This window comes from Anomaloglossus baeobatrachus, chromosome 4 (assembly GCF_048569485.1).
Source record: "Anomaloglossus baeobatrachus isolate aAnoBae1 chromosome 4, aAnoBae1.hap1, whole genome shotgun sequence".
Taxonomy (NCBI): domain Eukaryota; kingdom Metazoa; phylum Chordata; class Amphibia; order Anura; family Aromobatidae; genus Anomaloglossus; species Anomaloglossus baeobatrachus.
The window spans coordinates 275,173,398-275,192,712 of NC_134356.1; the positions used below are offsets into that span (position 1 = coordinate 275,173,398).

At 44.5% G+C, this 19,315-nt stretch overlaps 1 protein-coding gene across 4 annotated transcripts in view; it reads left to right on the forward strand.

Moving 5' to 3' along the window:
- Nucleotides 1-16,647, forward strand: part of RASSF3 (Ras association domain family member 3) — a 293,192-nt gene extending 276,545 nt beyond the window's left edge. For all 4 annotated transcript variants that reach the window (XM_075344850.1, XM_075344851.1, XM_075344852.1 and 1 more), the window contains 4 exons: nucleotides 3,619-3,726; nucleotides 4,529-4,799; nucleotides 10,141-10,256; nucleotides 13,637-16,647. In XM_075344850.1, the coding sequence (XP_075200965.1) occupies nucleotides 3,619-3,726; nucleotides 4,529-4,799; nucleotides 10,141-10,256; nucleotides 13,637-13,786 (645 nt within the window). In that variant the 3' untranslated portion in view covers nucleotides 13,787-16,647. The remainder of the gene's footprint in view (nucleotides 1-3,618; nucleotides 3,727-4,528; nucleotides 4,800-10,140; nucleotides 10,257-13,636) is intronic.
- Nucleotides 16,648-19,315: the final 2,668 nt, after the last annotated feature.

Here is a 19,315-nt window from a genome sequence, read left to right on the forward strand (position 1 = left end):
CCAGGTCACTGCAGATGCTCTCACCTCAGTGTGTGAGCAGTCGCGGGGATGACTAGCACCGATGTCATGAGGTTAGCTCAGTTCATTACCTGTGGCGATGAACTCCACTGATCTTGTGACGTCAGCATGACATGACAGTTCCATGACCGCAGCATTCTCACATGAAGTATCGTGGGAGCCCACAACGTCACCGTTTGTTACAGCCTCTGGCTGCTTGTAATACTTAATGTGAAAACGCGCCAGTTATGGAACTCTTTGACAAGAGCTGACGTCACAAGTTCATCACTGTAGGTAGTGTACTGAGCTAACCTCATGACTTCAGTGTTAGTCATCCGCGCAGCTGCTCACACACTGCTGTGTGAGACACTGCGGGGCTGACCAGGGCAGTGAGACATTCCATATACAGCAGGGGCACCCATAGACTGAAGTCACTCGGAAGTGCTCCCGTGTGGCTTCAGGTTTTTTTGTTTATTTTTTTTTTTTATCTCTACTAAGAGTAAAACTTCAGATTTGGCCAGTGTCACGGTTTCAACACTTTGCAAAAATTAATAGTACCAAAGCATACAGGAAACTTTGTAGTATATAGTCTTATCAGGGAACTATGTTTCTTTTGTTCTTCACCTGCCTCCAAAACTCATCATTCACTTTCAAAAAACTGTCTTGCTTTGGCCAAGACAAAATATCGAACTGCCAGCATTAGAGCTGCCTTTGTGGGGTAAGGAGCAAAGGAACAGTACAGCTGCTTTCTACAAAGTGTTTGTTTCTTACCATAGCTGGATTCACAGCTATTCCGCTCAGTAGAACTCCTGATTAGGAACAATTTTTGCAGTGGGATGGCTTTTATGCTTTTTTTGATCATTGTTTTTTTTGTTTGTTTTTTTTTATGCTTCACTATTTTATTGCAGTGTGCCTATACATTTGTTTTTATTACGTTATTCTGTTTAATGGCCAAAGCATACATGTGGACCTACATATTACACTTGTATTAATAGGTGTGCTGGCCCTTGTTTTTTGCCTTTTATTAAGAAGGAGCACAGTGACAGAGCGGCTGGAGTGTTTTTATTTCACTCTATAGCGGAGTTCACAGCTACACTGCTCAGTACTTCTGAAAAAATATGCTCCACACTTCTAACTACATTGCAGATAGTGTGGAGGGACATCGAAGTAGCGTTTATCCACCCACTAGATCAGAGACAACTGAACATTAGAGAGGGCCTGCACAGTCTGGTAAACATTGCAGGATACAAGTCATATATGGCCAGAAATATATTGTTATTCCTTATGTACTCACACTACAGCTTATTCTGAAAAGTTAAGTAAGATAAAGTGTACCTGTTGTTTCAGATAAACTGTAAAAGAAATTCTAAACTAAATTTTATGTCCATCACATGCATGTATTTTATATAGATAATACAGTATATGTATCTTGTATATCTCAAACCTTTGCACTTAGGGGTACTTCTCACATAGTGAGATCGCTGCAGAGTCACGGTTTTTGTGACGCAGCAGTGACCTCATTAGCGATCTCGCTGGGTGTGACACTGAGCAGTGATCTGGGCCCTGCTGTGAAATCACTGCTTGTTACACACTGCTCTGGTTCATTTTTTGGACGTCGCTCTGCCGCTGTGAAGCACACATCGCTGTGTTTGACAGTGAGAGAGCAACGATCTGAATGTGCAGGGCGCCGGCTTCTGGCAGCCTGCGGTAAGCTGTAACCAAGGTAAATATCAAGTAACCAAGCAAAGTGCTTTGCTTGGTTACCCAATATTTACCTTGGTTACTAGCGTCCGCCGCTCTCAGGCTGCCAATGCCGGCTCCCTGCACATGTAGCCGGAGTACACATCGGGTAAATAAGCAAAGCGGTTTGCTTATTAGCCCGATGTGTACTCTGGCTACGAGTGCAGGGAGCCAGCGCTAAGCGGTGTGCGCTAGTAACAAAGGTAAATATCGGGTAACCAAGCGCTTGGTTACCCGATATTTACCTGAGTTACCAAGCGCAGCATTGCTTCCACGCCTCGCTGGGGGCTGGTCACTGGTCGCTGGTGAGAGCTGCCTGATTGACAGCTCACCAGCGACCATGTAGCGACGGACCAAAGGCTGGTGGGATCACTGGAGCGTCGCTAAAGTGTGATGATACCCTTAGTCTGTAGTTTATAGACCAGGTATTCATAAAGGGTTTACTTCTATCTTGTGGGTCTGAGATTGTATTGTCGACCTTTAGCTAGGGAATACCATGCACTTGTAGAGCCGATGGGTTAAATAGAAACATTCTTGGCTGTCGTGATCTGTTCATGAGCCGGTGCTCATACAATTGCTGGTTAGAATTGCTGGGCTCTTGGGGCACCGTGCTGTCTGAAATGAAGGTGGCTATGGGGAAGATCACAGCCTCGGACTATATATGGGCCTTGAGTAAGTGCTTGTGTTTTATTTATATCGCTAGGCTGCTCGAGGAGCTGCACAGTCAGAACAAATGTTGTTTTGGAAGCTGCCCAGCCCTGAAGGCAGATTTTTACAGTTCCATCCTATTAGGAATAACATTTCACAGCGACTCGCAGAAAATAGTGTGTGTATATGGGGTTCTGTATGCCAGCTGTGTTCCCAAGAATTACTAGGAGTAGTGGGATACATATGCTAGAGATCATCTCCCTTCCAATTACTGCTCACTACATTAAGAGAACGCAGTCTCCCATACCTGGTACCTACGTGCTGCTGACCGCTTCCGCGACTCATCCTGCGGTCACCATTACTTGCTTCTAGCCCCATAGGACGCACTTAGGTTAATAGGTATATAACAGATTTCCTGATAATACATGCAGTGATTCCAGATGAACCTGAGACTGCTTGTGATTCTTAAATGTTCTGCACTGACAAGTACCCACACATCAAGCCTAAAATGTGGCTCTGATTCATTAATCCATACGCATTAGATGAACGTCGGCTGCACTTGACAAATGTAGGTGTCCTCACCCTCCTGCGTTGGTAGATGTCCAAAAAAAGAGGTGTCTGGTTGTGGCCTTTTCCTCTGTCCCCATTGTGGAAATAGGCTAAGCTCAGCGGGTCAGCATGCAGGGGGTCCACTAGAGGACTAGTTATCCGTCAAAATCTAAGGTGTTTGACTACATTTATTTAAAGAAGTCAATTTCCAATGAAAAGGGGCTGTGCAGTCTAAAATGACAAGTCTGCAGTCACTCTGTGTGACTGCAGACTTGTGAATCCTTACATAGCGCACACTGTGAGGATTCACCAGTGTCAGGGCCAGGAATGGCAGTTACATGGTCGCGAGTATGTGATATGGATAGCCCCAGACAGAATCCGACCGGATAGGTACAGCCTCGCTCAATGCAAGTGTAAGGCGCGAGGCCGTGCCCATCTATTCAAATTCTGGCCCACACAAGCGCATTTTAGTCTTTACACCGCCCATAATGCCCAGTCTGGCTGGGAATCTCCCAACCTGAGTGTTCAGCTTCATGTGTGTCTGAGGTTGTAAGTTTGGTTCTGGAGACTTGTGAGCCGCATATATGAAACCCAAATGTGAATATCTAGATTCTATTGTATTTTTATGGACCATTGCTCTGGATTTTTCATTTTTGTTTAATACTGTTCTTTTATTTTCTTCAGGACGTTGAGAAGGAAAGAGATCCTTTGTCGTACCTCAGTAAGGAAGAAACCAAAGAGAAGATCCAGCTTTACAATGCAGCAGTCACCGACAAATTAAAAATGACCCTGGTGAGTGGAATAGTCTGATGCCTGGAAGTGATTTACGGCATTTTACCTTTAACATAAACTTATTACATGCTTTTAGTCCCTTACATGTCATTATGGTACTTTATACTAATTGGCTTACTAATGATCCATTAATTGCCCGTTAATGCCAGTTTCATAATCTGGTGGAAATGTATTAAGGTTTTAAGCGTCGGTTTGGATTTTGTCCCCTTGTGGCCTTTGTAAAAGCACAGATCTCAATGTGACACATGACAGCTTAGGATTTCTTTCCGTTAAGGGTGCTTTACACGCTGCGACATCGCTAGTGATCTCGTTAGCGATGTGACACGCCAGATCGCAGATGCAATCTGCTGAGATCACACATGTGACCGGCGCTGTAAAAATGACCTATGTGCGATCTGGCATGTCACATCGCTAACGAGATCACTAGCTATGTCGCAGCGTGTAAAGCACCCTTTAGTGCAATATGGCACTACACGGTTGGTTGTAGCTGTGCAGAATGCTCTCCGCAACACGTGACTAGTCGTGCCGGTAACAACTTGGTAATATTTCACCTTGTGAACACAATGATCTACACCTAGGCTGTGCCCACATATTGCTGCTGATGGTTTTCATCCAATTTTCCAAAATCTCGGCAGAACTGTACCCGTGTTGTTACCAATTTTAGAAAACTGCAGCCAACAATGTTTTACAGTCGGACAATATATGAGATGGTTTATTGGAATTTGAGCCCAGGACTGAGCATAAAATGCATTTACATGTAAGGAGCAGTCATTTATATCTGGCTCTTATTCCTTTTTAACAGAACTCCAGTGGAATATATACAGGCTTCATCAAAGTACAGATGGAACTTCGAAGACCGATCACTGTACGGACACAATCTAATGCACAAACCCATGCCAACGGCAATGAGAATGATACTGCCTTCTACTTGCCCAAGGGCAGCATAAATATTTTACACATTAGCAGCACCAACACTGTTCGAGAAGTCATCGAGGCCTTGTTGAAAAAGTTCTTAGTTGCAGACAATCCTGCCAAGTTTGCACTTTATAAGCGCTGTCAGAAGGAAGATCAAGGTAAGATATTGCCCTTAACACAAAAAGGTGCTGAAGGTTTATGGAGTGGTGAGGAATTCCTGTTTATGGTCCACCAACAGATACCTTAATGTGTATGCCCACCTTGGTGTATTACTGGAAGATGTAATCACTTAAGCTTCTGCAACATCAGATTTTTTTCAGTTTTTCCTTTGTACAGTTTAGGGGAAGTGCAGCCAGCCACATCTATATGAATGGAGTACCGTATTTTTCGGACTATAAGACGGACCGGACCATAAGACGCACCCTGGTTTTAGAGGAGGAAAATAAAAAAATAAAATTTTAAGCAAAAAAAATGTGGTCATGACACACTGTTATGGGGCGAGGATCTGCTGCTGACACTGTTATAGTGGTGATGTCCCGAAAATTCTCTACTAAGGTACCCCAGCCTGGTAATGATCCTCCTGCCTTGTATATACAGTATATGTCCCTCATCCTGGTATAGCCCCCATCCTGCTATATACCGTCATCCTGGCATATGGCCTCATCCTGCTATAAAACCCATTCTGCTCATAATATGCCCCCATTCTGCTCATAATATGCCCCCATTCTGCTCATAATATGCCCCCATCCTGCTCATAATATGCCCCCATCCTGCTCATAATATGCCCCCATCCTGCTCATAATATGCCCCCATCCTGCTCATAATATGCCCCCATCCTGCTCATAATATGCCCCCATCCTGCTCATAATATGCCCCCATCCTGCTCATAATATGCCCCCATTCTGCTCATAATATGCCCCCATTCTGCTCATAATATGCTCCCATCCTGCTCATAATATGCTCCCATCCTGCTCATAATATGCTCCCATCCTGCTCATAATATGCTCCCATCCTGCTCATAATATGCCCCCATCCTGCTCATAATATGCCCCCATCCTGCTCATAATATGCCCCCATCCTGCTCATAATATGCCCCCATCCTGCTCATAATATGCCCCCATCCTGCTCATAATATGCCCCCATCCTGCTCATAATATGCCCCCATCCTGCTCATAATATGCCCCCATCCTGCTCATAATATGCCCCCATCCTGCTCATAATATGCCCCCATCCTGCTCATAATATGCCCCCATCCTGCTCATAATATGCCCCCATCCTGCTCATAATATGCCCCCATCCTGCTCATAATATGCCCCCATCCTGCTCATAATATGCCCCCATCCTGCTCATAATATGCCCCCATCCTGCTCATAATATGCCCCCATCCTGCTCATAATATGCCCCCATCCTGCTCATAATATGCCCCCATCCTGCTCATAATATGCCCCCATCCTGCTCATAATATGCCCCCATCCTGCTCATAATATGCCCCCATCCTGCTCATAATATGCCCCCATCCTGCTCATAATATGCCCCCATCCTGCTCATATGCCCCCATCCTGCTCATATGCTCCCATCCTGCTCATAATATGCTCCCATCCTGCTCATAATATGCTCCCATCCTGCTCATAATATGCTCCCATCCTGCTCATAATATGCTCCCATCCTGCTCATAATATGCTCCCATCCTGCTCATAATATGCTCCCATCCTGCTCATAATATGCTCCCATCCTGCTCATAATATGCTCCCATCCTGCTCATAATATGCTCCCATCCTGCTCATAATATGCTCCCATCCTGCTCATAATATGCTCCCATCCTGCTCATATGCTCCCATCCTGCTCATATGCTCCCATCCTGCTCATAATATGCTCCCATCCTGCTCATAATATGCTCCCATCCTGCTCATAATATGCTCCCATCCTGCTCATAATATGCTCCCATCCTGCTCATATGCTCCCATCCTGCTCATAATATGCTCCCATCCTGCTCATAATATGCTCCCATCCTGCTCATAATATGCTCCCATCCTGCTCATAATATGCTCCCATCCTGCTCATAATATGCTCCCATCCTGCTCATAATATGCTCCCATCCTGCTCATAATATGCTCCCATCCTGCTCATAATATGCTCCCATCCTGCTCATAATATGCCCCCATCCTGCTCATAATATGCCCCCATCCTGCTCATAATATGCTCCCATCCTGCTCATAATATGCCCCCATCCTGCTCATAATATGCCCCCATCCTGCTCATAATATGCCCCCATCCTGCTCATATGCTCCCATCCTGCTCATAATATGCTCCCATCCTGCTCATAATATGCTCCCATCCTGCTCATATGCTCCCATCCTGCTCATATGCTCCCATCCTGCTCATAATATGCTCCCATCCTGCTCATAATATGCTCCCATCCTGCTCATAATATGCTCCCATCCTGCTCATAATATGCTCCCATCCTGCTCATAATATGCCCCCATCCTGCTCATAATATGCCCCCATCCTGCTCATAATATGCTCCCATCCTGCTCATAATATGCCCCCATCCTGCTCATAATATGCCCCCATCCTGCTCATAATATGCTCCCATCCTGCTCATAATATGCTCCCATCCTGCTCATAATATGCTCCCATCCTGCTCATAATATGCTCCCATCCTGCTCATAATATGCCCCCATCCTGCTCATAATATGCCCCCATCCTGCTCATAATATGCTCCCATCCTGCTCATAATATGCTCCCATCCTGCTCATAATATGCCCCCATCCTGCTCATAATATGCCCCCATCCTGCTCATAATATGCTCCCATCCTGCTCATAATATGCTCCCATCCTGCTCATAATATGCTCCCATCCTGCTCATAATATGCCCCCATCCTGCTCATAATATGCCCCCATCCTGCTCATAATATGCCCCCATCCTGCTCATAATATGCCCCCATCCTGCTCATAATATGCCCCCATCCTGCTCATAATATGCTCCCATCCTGCTCATAATATGCCCCCATCCTGCTCATAATATGCCCCCATCCTGCTCATAATATGCCCCCATCCTGCTCATAATATGCCCCCATCCTGCTCATAATATGCCCCCATCCTGCTCATAATATGCCCCCATCCTGCTCATAATATGCCCCCATCCTGCTCATAATATGCCCCCATCCTGCTCATAATATGCCCCCATCCTGCTCATAATATGCCCCCATCCTGCTCATAATATGCCCCCATCCTGCTCATAATATGCCCCCATCCTGCTCATAATATGCCCCCATCCTGCTCATAATATGCCCCCATCCTGCTCATAATATGCCCCCATCCTGCTCATAATATGCCCCCATCCTGCTCATATGCCCTCAACCTATGGCACATAAAAAAAAAAAAAATAAACGTTCTTACTCACCTTACCTCACTCCCTGCAGTATCGCTCCTCCTCCGTCTGTGTCAGCAGCAGCGCTGGAGTGTGGAACCAGCCACGATCCCTGCAGCATCGTGATGTCCTCCTGTCTGTGCCGGCAACGGCTGCGTGTGGACACGTGCTCACAGCGATGACGTCATTTTTTGTGCGCACCGCTAGTCTCCTCACACAGCCGCCGACGGGACAGACAGACGATCGTGGTGCTGCAGGGATCGTGGCCGGTGACTTATACTGATTCACTGCTCCCCGCACTGATGATGATGATACGCGGGGGGCAGTGAATACAGCCGCACATGATCACTCCAGGCTGTAGTTGCCAGGGGTGATCATGCAGGCAGGCTGTTTAATATGCACGCATTCCCTGCCCATCACCCCGCCCACCTGTAAGTGCTGGCTTCAGCGCTGAGAGATGATGGGTGGGATGATGGGCGTGCATATTAAATGAGCAGGTCCATGTGGTCACGGCAGGTACTGCTGCAGCCTGCTCGTGCTGCCGATTTACCCGCTCCACCGCAGCACCCTCATTCCCCAGAGCCCTACAATCAACTATAAGACGCACCCCCCACTTTTGGGGGAAAAAATGCGTCTTATAGTCCGAAAAATACGGTAGTTCTGCTGCCACAGAGGAAAAACTGAAAGGGATCATTTAATTTTTAGGATTTAGTGTGGTCCAGAGGTCAGCCACCTACTAAGTGATGGCATTTTCTACTGATATGTATCACTCACTGAGTTAGTAATACCCCCTTAAAGCAAAATCGTTAGTTTAACTTATTTAATAAATTAATAGTACACATGAAAATAAGCAACTTTGTAATATATCTTATCAGAGAAATCTGCTTCTTTCTATAGCAGAATTGATCAGTCATTATCAAAATTCTCAATTCTGAGAGGTAAAATCTGTATTCAGTGAGGACTTTCCCATTACTGAGAGAGGAGATGGCAGCTGTTACTGATAAGATTCTATGCAAGTGGAAGAGGTTGGCGTTCGGGCTCCCCGCCTCGGGCTCCCCACCTCTGCCTCGGGCTCCCCCCATCATCATAGAATCTCATCATTGACAAGTGGCATCTCCTATCTCAGTAGTCAGAAACCCCTCACTGAATACAGATTTTCCTCAGAATTGGGAATTTTGATAATGACTGATGAATCCTGGCGGAGAAAGAAGCAGATTTGTCTGATAAGATATACTACAAAATTATTTTCATGTGCACTATTGATTTATTGAATAAAACTTTAACGGTTAAGTCCAGAATGCAGGATTCACATTCCTATCTCACATTTCAGCAAAACTGTAGTAATGTACTCCTACCCTTTTAGAACTATCTTTTTCTTATCACACATTTTTTTCGGCTTGGGGAAATTGAGAAAGAACAGGTGTCGCCTATGAACAGAATTGCTCAATGCACGAGTTCTGATAACTGAAATCAGTCATGGTCCTTCAGGAGACTATCTGTATTTATGCAGGTTTTAGAGTAAAACGATCACACGGTCAGCAGATTTTTGCGATCTAATCGAAGAGCAGTACAATATTGGGACAGAGATCACTTTCTGAGCTGCTTGCTGTCATTTTGATAAAATGTTTAATCTGCTGCACCAGTTCTCTGAATGTTGAGTTCTGTATATAACCCCCACCACTGATGGCAGCTTTCTGCCCATGTGCAGTGTACACAGCTGCCAATCAGTGACAGGGTGGGGCTATGCAGAGCTCATGAATATAGAAGACTATATAGCAGCAGGGTTACTAGTGCTCTAGTGACCATCTCCTGCTGATAAACAGAGTTTATCAAAACCACAGCAAGCAGTAAGTGACACATTGCTGGAATCAGGGTCTCTGTCTCACATCATGCTGCTCTCTGGTGGCAAAATCCTGTATTTTCACTTTAACCTTTATTTCAGAGTGACTTCATTGCCTCTTGCGTTATAAACACAAACCCCCTTGCATAATCACCTTCTTGGCTAAAGTGGTGGTGACGAAATAGGTAGTTTCTCACACATTGTCTGTACGTCCTGAATTCCTCATTCTAGTCCCAAATCTTGGTAGGATTAAAATAAAGGCCTAATGTCGGATGTCTCTCCTTCCCAGTCTACATGTGCAGGTTGTCTGACCGAGAGCATCCACTCTATCTTCGACTGGTAGCCGGACCCAATCTGGAAACTCTAAGTTTTGTCCTAAGAGAACATGAAACTGGAGATGTCATGGTGAGTAAATGCAAATTATTTGTGTGGCCTTTTGCTCCTCAAAACAAAATGTAGCTGCACCTTTAATGAACAAGGTTCTCTAGCAGTCCAAATATAAATCAGCTTATTAACCCCTTCACGACCTTTGACTGATATATCCGTCATGGAGCATGTGACTTTAAGCCCCGCCCCCTGCCGCGGGCAGGATGCAGCGATCCGCGCGCTTATCAGCTGTTTTTAACAGCTGACGTGTGCCTGCATGTTAACCCCTTACATCTCGCTGCCAAAGTCTGGCAGCGAGCTCTATATACGTGCGGCCATGATTTTCACTTACCGCCGCCCCCACCGGATGTCACGTGAGTGATCACGTGACGTTCGGTGGTTGCCATGGTATCACAGGGTCATGTGATGACGCCTATAGCTATGAGTCACTTTCGTTTTCACTCGACCCGGAGCCGAATGAATCGGGAAGTGATCATATCTGCTGTTTATAGCTGTGATCAGCAGATAGGGCAGAGCAATCGGATTGCTGATCGCTATAGCCCTCTAGCGGGACTAGTAAAATAAAAAAAAGTAAAGTTTAAAAAAAAAAAACAAACCTAAAAGTTCAAGTCACCCCCCTTTCCCCCCATTGAAAATTAAAGGGTTAAAAAATAAATATACACATTTGGTACCTCCGCGTTCAGAAATGCCCGATTTATCAAAATAAATCAATTAATCTGATTGGATTTTTTTTTTTTTTTTTGCCGCTACACAGTTTACCAAACGCCAAAATTACGTTTTTTGGTCGCTGCATGTTTTACGCAAAATGCAATAACAGGCGATCAAAACGTAGCATCTGCACAAAAATTTAACCATTAAAAATGTCAGCTCGAGACGCAAAAAATAAGCCATCACTGAGCCATAGATCCCGAAAAATGAGAACACTACGGGTTTCGGAAAACGGCGCAAAACGTACGCCACTTTTATTGGACAAGATTGTGAATTTTTTAACCCTTTAGATACAAGTAAACCTATACATGTCTGGTGTCTACAAACGCGCACTGACCTGAGGCATCATACCCACACCTCAGTTTTACCATATAGTGAACACGGTGAATAAAACATCCCAGAAACTATTCTGCCATCACTTTTTTTTTGCAGTTTTTTCCACACTTGGAATTTTTTTGATGTTTTCCAGTACACCATATGGCAGTCATGGCGAACCTTTTACAGGCCGAGTGCCCAAACTGTAGCCCTAAACCCAATTTTTTTTCCGAAGTGCCAACCAATCCTATTATGTAAATAATTAATTGTAACCTTACCTTTGCCGTCTTCTCTTCTCCTCAGCAGGAGGCATCACGCTCATGCATGCTTACCACACATTGAAGCTGAGCCCCTGCCCTTTCCAGACACAGCAGTTGGATTGATCTTTCTGGAAAAAATTGCAGCATATTAGAGATTTTAGCCTGGAATGCAATCAGATGTCACCCTGTAATCCACATCTACATTTCAAAGTCTGAACATCTTGAAATCCCATAAAGACGTACGAGTGGCTCCCCTCCCCTTTCATTGTGTAGTTCTGTCCCCTTCCTCGGCCACTTCCTGGTAAACATGTCCCCCATCCTGATATATATTTCCTACATTCTAGTATATTTGTCGCTATCACGGCCCCATCCTGGTAAATGTCCTCCATCCTGGTAAATGTTATCCATTCTGGCATGTTCCCCCATGCTGGTAAATGTACCCCATCCTGACATATTGCCCATCCTGGTAAATGTTTCCCCATCCCGGCATGTACCCCATTCCTGGTAAATGTCCTCCATCCTGGTAAATGTTCCCAATCCAGGTAAATGTACCCCTTCCTGCTAAATGTACCCTATCGTGGCATGTTTCCTCCATCCTGGCATGCGTGTTTCCTCCATCCTGGCATGCGTGTTTCCTCCATCCTGGCATGCGTGTTTCCTCCATCCTGGCATGCGTGTTTCCTCCATCCTGGCATGCGTGTTTCCCCTCCCCCTCCCCCACCCCAAGCTGGCATGTGTGTTCCCCCACCCCATGCATGCTGGCATGTGTGTTCCCCCACCCCATGCATGCTGGCATGTGTGTTCCCCCCCACCCCATGCATGCTGGCATGTGTGTTCCCCCCCCACCCCATGCATGCTGGCATGTGTGTTCCCCCACCCCATGCTGGCGCTGCCCCCCCATCCCCACCTTGGCACAGCTGCACACGAGTTATAAAAAAAAAAGAAAAAGCGCAACACACAACTTACCTGCACACGCTCCCCCGCTGCGCGCTGCTGGGTCCTCAGTTCCCACGCGGCCAGCAGACGGCGCCGCTCCTCCGTCTCCTAGGCAACACACCTGCAGCCTGGGAGAGGAGGAGTGTCAGAGCGGAGGAGAAATGTCTCCTCCGCTCCAACACAAATTTGATCTGCCGGCGCGACTGCACTAGCAGACCAAAACTGCAGGATCGGGCGACAGCACGCGTGCCATAGGTTTGCCATCACTGCCATATGGTAAAACTTATTGTTTCATTTAAAAGTACAACTCGTCCCGCAAAAAACAAGCCCTCATATGGCAAGATTGACGGAAAAATAAAAAAGTTACGCCTCTCAGAAGGGGAGCAAAAACAAACGCAAAAACGGAAAGTGCCGGGGGGCTGAAGGGGTTAATGGCGTTGTGCCAGTCACAAAGTACACTTTAATTACTAGATCTTGGAATAATAATCCCACATTTGGATGTGTTTAATAAAAAAAAAAAAGGTTTCTGTTTTGAGATAATCTTATATACTGTGTAATAGTCATGTCTGACCGTACAGGGACATAATCTGGTCATACCACATCTCCTGTGCTGGGGAGGAAGAGGCAATAGATTATGCAGACATTAGAGCATCCGCTCGCAGCTGCTGCTTTCTGTGAGGTAAAACATTTCTTTCTGCCATGTCTCCAGCACTCTGCTCATTATGAATCAAGCCAGCTCGAGCTCCTACCTTACTGACTTGATGTATGATGAGCTCAGGGGACTGGAGACGTGGCAGAAACAGTAGGGAAATGTTTTACCTCACAGAATGCAGCAACTGTGAGCCCCTGTATAATAATTTTATTTTTCCTCCCCTGGCCAGGAACTGTGTTTATGTGCCTCCATGCTCACGCATAGTCAGAGGCAGCCGTTACACAGTACATAGCAGGGATACATGTCACATAGAAAATTGTGGAACTTATTATTCCAAGATTTATTGATTTAAAATGTTCTTTGTTCATGGGACAAACCCTTTAAATGGCCACTTTGTAATATGATAGTGAAATGCATTAGCGTCGTCTGGGTAGACAAACGTCTGTGGTTTTCTATCGTAATGATGAACCCAGCAAACTGTCTTATGGGTTCTACAAGTTTATGTATTTTTTTCTTATTTTTTGCAGTGGGAAGCCTTCACAATACCAGAACTGCAGAATTTCCTGCGCATCCTGGACAAGGAGGAAGATGAACAGTTGCAGAGCTTGAAGCGACGCTATTCATGCTACAAGGAGAAACTAGAGGAAGCGCTGAGCGGAGTGCGCAAACCTGGCTAGGGCCACGGCCACGAGGACCTGTGTGCTGCAGTATGGCAGAGCAATGGCACATGTGTGGCTCTGTCCAGGGGAGACTTGCTTGCAAGGGAACATGGCCATGGGAAGATACTCGTGTGGCTTGTCGTAAACTGGCCATATGGATATGATGGATTGACTTATACTGGGACTATAGAAGCTGCCACTGAACATGTGGTTTTTGCTGCAGACAATCCAAATATCAAAATCATTTTTTAGATTTTGTTGTTTTTTTTTTTTTTTTTAAATTTAAATTTTATTTCTTATAAATTATTCAAGCTTTAAGTCTGACAAAAAATGATTGTTTTACACATCAGGATTTTATTTAAGGGTCTTGTTTCTACTTTTTTTTTTTTTTTTTCTTTTTTCAAAAAAATGTTTTGTGACGAATGTCTGATATAGAGTTGGGCTGATTCAGGTCAGCACCTGAAGATTCGCAAGAATTCATGAAGGTCGTGTGATGGTTCAGTCCAGCGAGCAGATCAGCAAGTGATGATCCTGGAGGCACAGATAAGCTGGGGTACTCTGACGCTCCCATAGGGTTGTGAGGGTATGTGTCAGAGGGACAGCAGATAGGCTAAAGGGAAGTGTGAAGACCAACAGCTATGCAGAGAACAGGGAAGTTGGCTTTATTTTTGTAGGTAAAGATGTTTAAATGTTCTGTAATGACTGGAGGAAAAATCCACATTTCAGATACATAATGGATGAGATGGGAAAAGTAGGTTACAAGACGGTATGTATTGGTTTACTGTAAGTAGGGTGGCAGATGGTGCAAGGTTGCCAGATACTATAAGGACCGCTCTGGAAATCACCCCGCTCCAGAGGGTACGAATGTGGTGGATAAGGTAGACGGAATGGGAAGACTGTAGGGTGCTCAGAAATACGAGAGGTGCATGAATAGGGCATGTTCTGAGAAAACCAAAGAACAATCGGATCACAGGCTGTTATTTGTGTTACTGTATTTTAGCTTTGTCATTATTTGGTCACACTCGTGCAGCGGTCTCCGGCAGGGTTTCTCTAGGAATGCCTAAAAAGCTGTATTCTGATGGGAACCCAACAGAGCCGTTCACTTGATTTGAAGCCAACAGTCACTGAGGACGCAGCCTTACTCCTGGCCGTATTCATCTTTTTTAGATGTGCACAAAACCTGGTTTGCCAGGACGCATGCCATAGGCTGCTTTCACACATCCAATTTTTGCAGTGCGGCACAATACGGCGCTTTGCAGAAAAAACGCAACCGTTTTTTTTTTGGGGTTTTTTTTCCACCGTTTGCGTTTTTTCCGCATAGACTTGCATTAGCGCCGTATTGTGCCACATGGCCTTGCATTGCGTCCGTTTTTTGCCAGATGCGGCATATTTAGCCCATGCGGCAGCCGGATGGAACGTTGCCTGGCACGAATCCGGCGTGACTTACAATGCAAGCCTATGGATGCCGGATGTGGCGCCCTGCGGCAAAAATTGCATCCGGCAGCCGGATACGTTTTTTTGCACTGCGCATGCTCAGTATCAAGCCGCATCCGTCAAACGGACGGGCCGCATGGAAAAACGTATACAGCAGATCAGTTTTTTTTCGCGGCATCCGTTGCATAGGTTTTTGAGTCGCACTGCAAAAAACGGATGTGTGAAAGCAGCCTTAGTGTGACTCCTTTGACTTCATCAATGTGAATGGCTCCGTCAGGGCTATGGCAGGTTCCTGTGGGAATGGTCGCCAGAGAGCGCTGTATTAATGTGAACCTAGCCTAAGAAGTATTGTACAATATTCCGTTTTCTTATGTTTACGACCAGTCACTACGTTTGGGTTTCTTGTTTACCTATCTCGGCATTGTGACCTGGTGCATATAGCTAGTGCTACTGATGACACATGGATAGAGCGACTCCTAGTGGCCAGACATCAGGTTGTACTTTTACCACTTCATCTCGTAAGTAGAGAAACCTTGGCTTCTAATATCATCTTCACATCTGGAATGTGGGACACTAAAGATGTGGGGGTTTTGTCAGTTAATCACATATAAGAAATCCCTGCGTATCATTTAAGGGACACTTTTATAATCTGAGAAAATGGCTTTTGCTGATTTAGAGTTAGCAGACCCTAATTTTGAAGGGTTGGGTTGTAGAACTATATCCATTTGCTCAGACACGTGTTTTTATTTTTTCCTTTTGTCATTGTTACCTGAATATCAGGGGAAAGCCTGGATAGCGGTGTCGTTTCACGTTGCACTGTTATCACGTCAAAATGGATGAAATGACCCATTTTATTTTTAAGCTATCTAAAGATGTATTTAATTAAATGGTCAACTGTGAATGTGTTTAAGGGTTTTTTTAATTTTTTATTTTTACTTGAAATGTATTTTAATGGGCATATCCAGTACTTTAGACTAAATAATACAATGTCTTATGCACTACACATGGTCTTTGACCGAGGACAGATTACTGTATTAATGTCTCTATACATACATTTTACTTTTTTTTTTTTTTTTTTTTAATTATTTAAAAGAAGAAAATTTATGAATTCCTTTTTTAAGGGAAGCAGATTAATTATAATGTGCTTATTTGCATGTCTTACCATAGCCCAATGTGACCACAATGTGTGTTCACTGTGTGAGATCAATTACAAGACTTGGCACTGGAATTTTTTTTTTCTTTTTGGATTGAACACACTTATTTGTAGAAATTGTCATATAAAAACTAGAATATATAAGGTCTTAAGTACTTCTGCCAAACCGAAGGGTGCTGCAATGCAGACACTGCTTCTCACATATGCTGGATGGTACCAGAAAGTTACAGTTACAGGATGAAATTGGGGTCGGGTTCATAAAGTCTTCTAATAAAGTTCTTCTATTTATGAATTTGGAATATGGTTCTTTTTTTATATTTTTTTTTATTTATATTTTTTTTTTTTTTTTGTAGAATTGTTTTATTTTGCTGTTCTATTACCTTTCAGTTGAGTAGTGCACTATTATATGCATGCAGCATTAATCTCAAGACATTTTTATGTTTTCAGAGTTGCATCAGATCTCTCGGAGGTTTCTCATAAAATGCCATGAGTATCCCGTAAAATAAAGACTTGCTGCGCAGCCTTTTTATTTCTATTGTCATTGCTGATTCCTTATGAGAAAGTGTGGATTTATAGAATTTGAGGAATATTCACTGCTCGCTATTGCAATTGCAACGTCATGAAGGAAGTCATGGAATTGTGAAAAACATTCAAGGGAACCAACCAGCAGGATTTTCCAATATAAAGTTAAGCCAGTGCTTTACTGGCACTAGGATGCTGAATGTATGCATAGCTTTTGTTCTGAGATTGGATGTTTTATTTCAGAAATGTGTTAATTCCAGGAATGTACTGCTGACTGACAGGTGCAACCGGGGCTGGAATATGTGGGTCGGGTCTTGCTATCTATTTCCGCCCCTGTCTGTCTGCTGGCTCTCCTCCCCCTGTCGCCGTCATAGAAATTAATTTTGGCGCATGTGCAGTAAAATTTGTGAGCATTGCAGAAAACTCTTCTCTATGTTGGAGCTATTTCTGGCGCCATCTTTGTGAACATTCTGTCTTCCTGCATCGGACTGTCATATGTACTATGTGAGGGTGGCACATGCGCTCTTGCATCCTCTGCTCTCGCTGTGATCGCAGACAGTCACAACAGAAGTAGGGACCGCCCCCCCAAAAACAGCTCCCAGAAGAACATAAGCCGCACAATACTTACAAAGGAATCCTGCACACGCGCCAGAATAAACGTCTGCCGGTGATGGGGAAGAAGACTAGGCAGGCAGACAGGTGGAATTAGATAGCAAGAGCTGCCAAACATATTTCTGCCCCTGTCAATCAAATAACAGTGCATTGCTGGAACTTTACTTGCACATACTGTATTTCTGAAATAAAACATCCAATCTCTGAACAAAAGCTATGCTTATGTTCAGCATCCTAAAGCCAGTATAGGGCTGGCTTTACTTTATATAGGAAAATCCTGCTGGTTGGTCCCTTTTTAACACTAGAACTACTGAGGTAGTCATTTTGACTACTTTGCAATATGTATTTCTATATAGGTGTCATGAGTCCAGTAGTTCTAGTGTTCATAATGGAAAAAAATGTGAATGTATCATTCATTCAGTGTCAAGTATGAGCACCACACATAGTATACCAAGGTGTTTTAGTGCATGTATTGCTATCAATGAGATTATTAATGGTTTTCTGCGTAATAACATCCTAGATGTGCTTCATGGGAGACAAGTCCAGAGGTGCTACAGGCCCTGGTAGCACGTTTCAGCAACGCAGGCTGCTCATAGTAGCATGAGCAATATGTAGCCTGGTGTCATGTCATCTCCTGGGACACTTTGGTGAAATGGACCACTCATTCTATGACCAAATCTATGTATTGCGGAGCTATACCTGGAATGAAAACTGGAGGAGGTATGCCAGCCCACCATAATCCCGGCAGTAGGACCAGTGTAACATTCCCTGTTGAATTCTTCTGTGGCACTGACCCAATGCTGTCAAAAGTTTGGAAGACTGGCGTGTAGTAATGCATTCTGCTCAGCAAGTGATATTGGATGTCCCATACCATGCCTAAGGCGTCAGTGTCCTCACAAACCATCATTAGTCAGTCGTACAACAATGGGCTATGAGCCAGATATCCAGCTACTGGTGTTTTATTGACCCCTCACTACCACTCTTAGGCCCTGTGCACACTACGGTTCTTGGTGGGGTTTTTTTGCTGCCGAAAAGGTGCGGTTTTTGTTCATAACCTTCCTGTAGTCCTTCCCCCAGCAAAGTTTATGGCAAATCCAAAATGCTGTGCGCACTTTTTTTTTTTTTTTTTCTCTACAGGTTTTGCGGCAGAATTTTTGCAGCAAAAAGTAGCAGCATGTCCCTTAATTTCCGCAGGTACTTGCGGTTCTGCCAATAAATGGATAAAAACCACAGGGACCAACCCGCGGAAAAACTGCACCAAACCATGGCAAAACCGCATGCGGATTTTGGGTGCATCTTTGGTGTGGGTTTTTTTGCCGCAGGTGCGGAATTCTGCCAGAGGGTGTGTATTTTACTTAAGAAACACGTTTTCCCAGTGCACACAGAACCTTAAAAGGCTATTATGGTATAGAGCAAGACTGCGATAGTGGCTGGAATGGAGGTTCAATTACACCTGCAGGTTGGTCTGAAGACCGTGTAGGCAATACCATGAAGAGGGGACATGAAAATGTCCTAGTAGCTGTTTAACACAAAACCCGGCTGCTTGTGCTATGGTGAGCAGCCGGCATGGTCTAAATGTGCTACCTTGGTCTCCAGACTTGTCTCCTATCGAGCACATCTGGGACGTTATTGGTCAGCATCTTGCTGATTTGCATGCCCAAAAGTGCATTCATTCATTATGATTTGTATACCATTATCATGCCCATCATTTTATGTCCATAATTCCATGACTTTGTCTTCTTGGTGTTGCAATTTTAATGTTCAGAAGTGACGATAAGTGGAGCATAATCCTCCTGAATTCCTCTAATATATGATTTTATATGTCC